The sequence below is a fragment of the Aegilops tauschii genome, chromosome 5 (genome assembly GCF_002575655.3).
Source record: "Aegilops tauschii subsp. strangulata cultivar AL8/78 chromosome 5, Aet v6.0, whole genome shotgun sequence".
In the NCBI taxonomy this organism is placed as follows: Eukaryota; Viridiplantae; Streptophyta; class Magnoliopsida; order Poales; family Poaceae; genus Aegilops; species Aegilops tauschii.
Window position 1 is genome coordinate 9,158,422 of NC_053039.3, and position 3,823 is coordinate 9,162,244.

At 52.7% G+C, this 3,823-nt stretch overlaps 1 protein-coding gene across 1 annotated transcript; it reads right to left on the reverse strand.

The window, feature by feature from the left end:
* Nucleotides 1–1,867: 1,867 nt before the first annotated feature.
* LOC109742489 (fatty acid elongase 3-like) lies at nt 1,868–3,556 on the reverse strand. Its single transcript, XM_020301580.4, has one exon. The coding sequence runs from the start codon at nt 3,313–3,315 to the stop codon at nt 2,266–2,268; it is 1,050 nt and encodes a 349-aa protein (XP_020157169.2). The 5' UTR covers nt 3,316–3,556; the 3' UTR covers nt 1,868–2,265.
* Between the last annotated feature and the right edge of the window lie 267 nt (nt 3,557–3,823).

The window sequence follows — 3,823 nt, forward strand, 5'->3', positions numbered from 1 at the left end:
ACTTTTTTTGCCAGAATATATATTTATCTTTAGCCTAGCCTGACTGATGCAACTGACGTAGTGCTCTTTAATGAACAATCATTAAAATCACCCGCTTGCAAATAAAAAACAAAAATTATTTCAAAGAGTATAGTGCAGTACGTACAAAAATTAATATTCAGTTCTAGGACAGTTGTTCCCACTTTTTTGGATAAGGCCCTGAGGAAACATATAAATACATCTAAGTCCTAAAGAAAATCAATCTCACTCGCAAGCAACTCATGGAATAACTGGGATAAGGATTTTTCTCCCTAGCTACTTCTTCGGAGACGACAAGCCAAAGATCATCTACACAATGTTCGTTTTGCCGATGATACCTGAGCAGGATACATGCATGAAGCCTTATCTATGGCAACAAACAATATGTCGATTGGATGTCCCTCAAGTGACAACAACAAACAAACAATCTAGGATGGCGGTATCGTTGATGAATCCCCCCAACCAGCAGGCATGCAAATTGTGCTTCTGGCATGACCGTCCGCATAAACACTGGCCACCCTAACTTTAGACAAGCACATAAAATTCTTTCCTTCTTTTCTACATGCCATTTGTTGTGGTGTGTATGTGCTTTTTGTACTTTATCATATAAATAAAATAACTCCCCCGCAAAAATATATAAATAAAATAACAAATTTCACAAAAAAATAAACCATATAGCAATAAAACCCAAAAAAAGAGGCTTCTTGGGGAAGTTTTTCATGACACCAAAAACAATATGACAATAACACCCAAACTTAATAAATTAAGAACATGTGGGGCTTGGAAGCCTAAGCCTGGTTTTAAATAAGAGATTTACATATATTTTTTTATATGGAATATGACACTTGCAAATCTATCTACCACCCTAATATGCAAAAGTCACGACACCTTAATATCATGTGCCCCCCTTCCCCCATTGCTCCTATGATATGGGAGTTCCCGAGCCGTTTGATCCTGGATCCAACGGATGTAGTGGGAGCTCGCAAAAAAATGTAACAAAAACATTTGAATAGTCCCAAGATTTCATCCAGGCCTAGAGGCTCCGTTTGATGCATGATCCGGCACCCAGGAGCTCCCGGATCATGGAAGCATGGGAACACTTGATATTTCTCCCGGATGTGATGCCATGAATGGACTCCTCTACCTGCAAGTGGGCCCTGGCCTGGCGTGGCTGGGCCCACTTGCAGGTAGAGGTCGGTGTGAACAGGAGGGGAGAATCCTTGCATGGAAGCACCTGCAACGCAACACACACGGTTGCCCGGAGCAGAATTTAATGAATTGTTATAAATCAGCGCGCGCGCGCACACCCGTGGTACGTACACGCGACAGACACGGCGCTCCCAGACCAAGCGTTTGGCTGGGTTCCGGCATGCAACGCAGCTCCGGCCACGGCATGTTCTCTCCGTTTTAATTACTGCTGCTTCATGGTGCTCTGCACAGACAGTGTCGAGGCGAGGCAGCAGCGCATGGACGCCTCCCCTCCGGGATCGACGCAGCAATGGCCATCTCACTCTTTGTCCGCGTGTCTGTCGCCTTCCTTCCTCACGTGAGCGTCATTCCTCGCTGCAGCTTTGCTTCATTTCAGCTACGGCTTAACCAGAAAACGGAGCCATCGCTTCTTCTCTTGTGCTCCGTGTCTGTCTTCTCTGTGCACGCACGCACGCACGCACGCTCCAACAGGACAAGGCGGCATGGCACTTGAGACTCCAGACGCGACGCCGAGCATCCAAAAGGATGAATGAATGCATGCCAATTCTGACCAACATACGCGTCTGTTCATCACTTCACTTGTTTGGTGGCACGTCAACAGCGCCCCTTTACTCACTGACAGGGATCGCACACTAGCTAGTATGGTCTGTAATAATAAGATGCCACACTGAAATCAGCTTGTTCAGGCCAACAAACAGCGCCCCCCCTTGCAATGAACACACGAACAGAGTATAGCAAGCTAATCAGCAGCAGCAGGGGTTCGAACCAATCGTCCACCCCACGCGCGCATATGTGTATGTATGTATCTATCTATCTATGTATGTATACCGATCTCTATAAATAAAATTGAATTTTGTTTTTTTGCTTTGGTTTATAGCAGCAGCAGCAGCCACCTCCTCATCTCATCTCATTGGGATGCCAGATGCCGAACGCCGATGCCAATGCCGGCCTCTACCTATATGTACAGTGCACCAATGGATTGTACTACAGTAGTAGTAGTATATTACAATGGTCGGAGGGGATCACCTCACGCCGCTCTCACATCTCCTTCTTCTTCTTCTTCTTCTTCAAGGCGGCGGCGGCGGCGGCGGCGCCCCCGTCGTCGTCGCAGACGCCGCGCGTGCCGTAGCAGTGCAGGAACACCCAGAGCAGCGCGGCGTTGAGCAGCGTGTTGACCACCCAGGCCCCGATGCCGCTGCACCCGCCGGCCATCGCGCCCCCGAAGTGCATCCACACCACCCCCGCGTGGCACACCAGGTTGCACCCCAGCAGCCCGAGCTGGCACCCCAGCGCCACGGGCGCCGACCCGCTCCGGGCGGCGCGCGCCGCCGGGAGCCCCGCGCTGTCGACCCAGAAGCGGAACCCGAAGGCGACGGCGTGGGCGAGCGTGGAGGCGAGGATGGCCAGCACCTGGAACGACTGCGAGAACTCGAGCCACAGGAAGGCCATGGCCACGGACGCGGCGTGCGCGAACACCCGGGCGGCCGCCCCGCGCCGGCGCCTGACCACCGCGAACGCGCCCCGGGCCGCGTGGAGGTACCGGGAGAGGTAGTAGGCGTAGGACCAGAAGAAGACGCGGCCGGACGAGCGGGTCCCCGGCGGGAAGCAGAGGAGCCACCGGAGCGGCGTCGTCCGGCTCCGGCCCCGCCACGACCAGCGCGTGTCCCGAATCTCCGCCACCGCCGACAGCAGCGTGCCGGCAAAGATGGTGGCCGAGACGGCGGCCATGAGGAGCGCGTGCGCGGGGGGGAGGGGCCCGAGAGGGAGCGGCTTCCGGCGGCGGAGGAGCGCGTCGGCGGCGAGGCAGAGGGACACGTAGGTGGCGAGGAAGCCGAGGAGGAAGGCCCAGGTGGAGAACCAGAGGCCCGAGGGGCTCCAGCGGAAGCCGACGATGTCCGGGTGCTCCGCCAGCCAGTAGGCGACGTCGCCGACGAGCGCGGCCATGGTCCGTCCGCCGGATCGGTCGCTCGCCGGCGGAAAAAGGGGAGGTTGTTGCGGTCGTACGGTGCGGAGGATGGAAAGGGATTTGGGGAATGGGGGCCGGATATATATACTCGCCTGGGCCTCCTCTCGTTTGTCGGTCATCATCTTGGTGGACCAGGTCAAAGGGCAGGCACATCTACCTGGCCCAGCCCCAGGCCCACCAGCCCCCTGGGTTAGGGCCAGGGCCCATGAAGGCCCTACGATATCTTTCAAATATGGATAATGTCACTCGTTGGTGCGAAAAGAAGATCTCATATTATAACATTTTTTGCGAGTGATCTCATATTATACAGGAGCACAATTTGTATACAACATGTGAGAACACACACACACGCGAAGCGAGGCGGGTTGAATTGTCGGAGCCGTGGTGTTTTGAGGTTCATGAAGCCATCATAGTCGCATCATTGTCGATGGAAACATGTGAAATCATATTTTGATTCCACAAGACATAAATGGCGTAAAACTCAGTGCTTGCTTGTCGGTGGTCAATTATCTATAAACGAAATACTTAGTGTCTTGGTTCCTTCAATTTACCAAAATCCAAATTGCGCTGGTGTTACAAACTGCTTCATGTCATATTTTGCATCAAAAATAGCTTAAAATGTTTGATTGT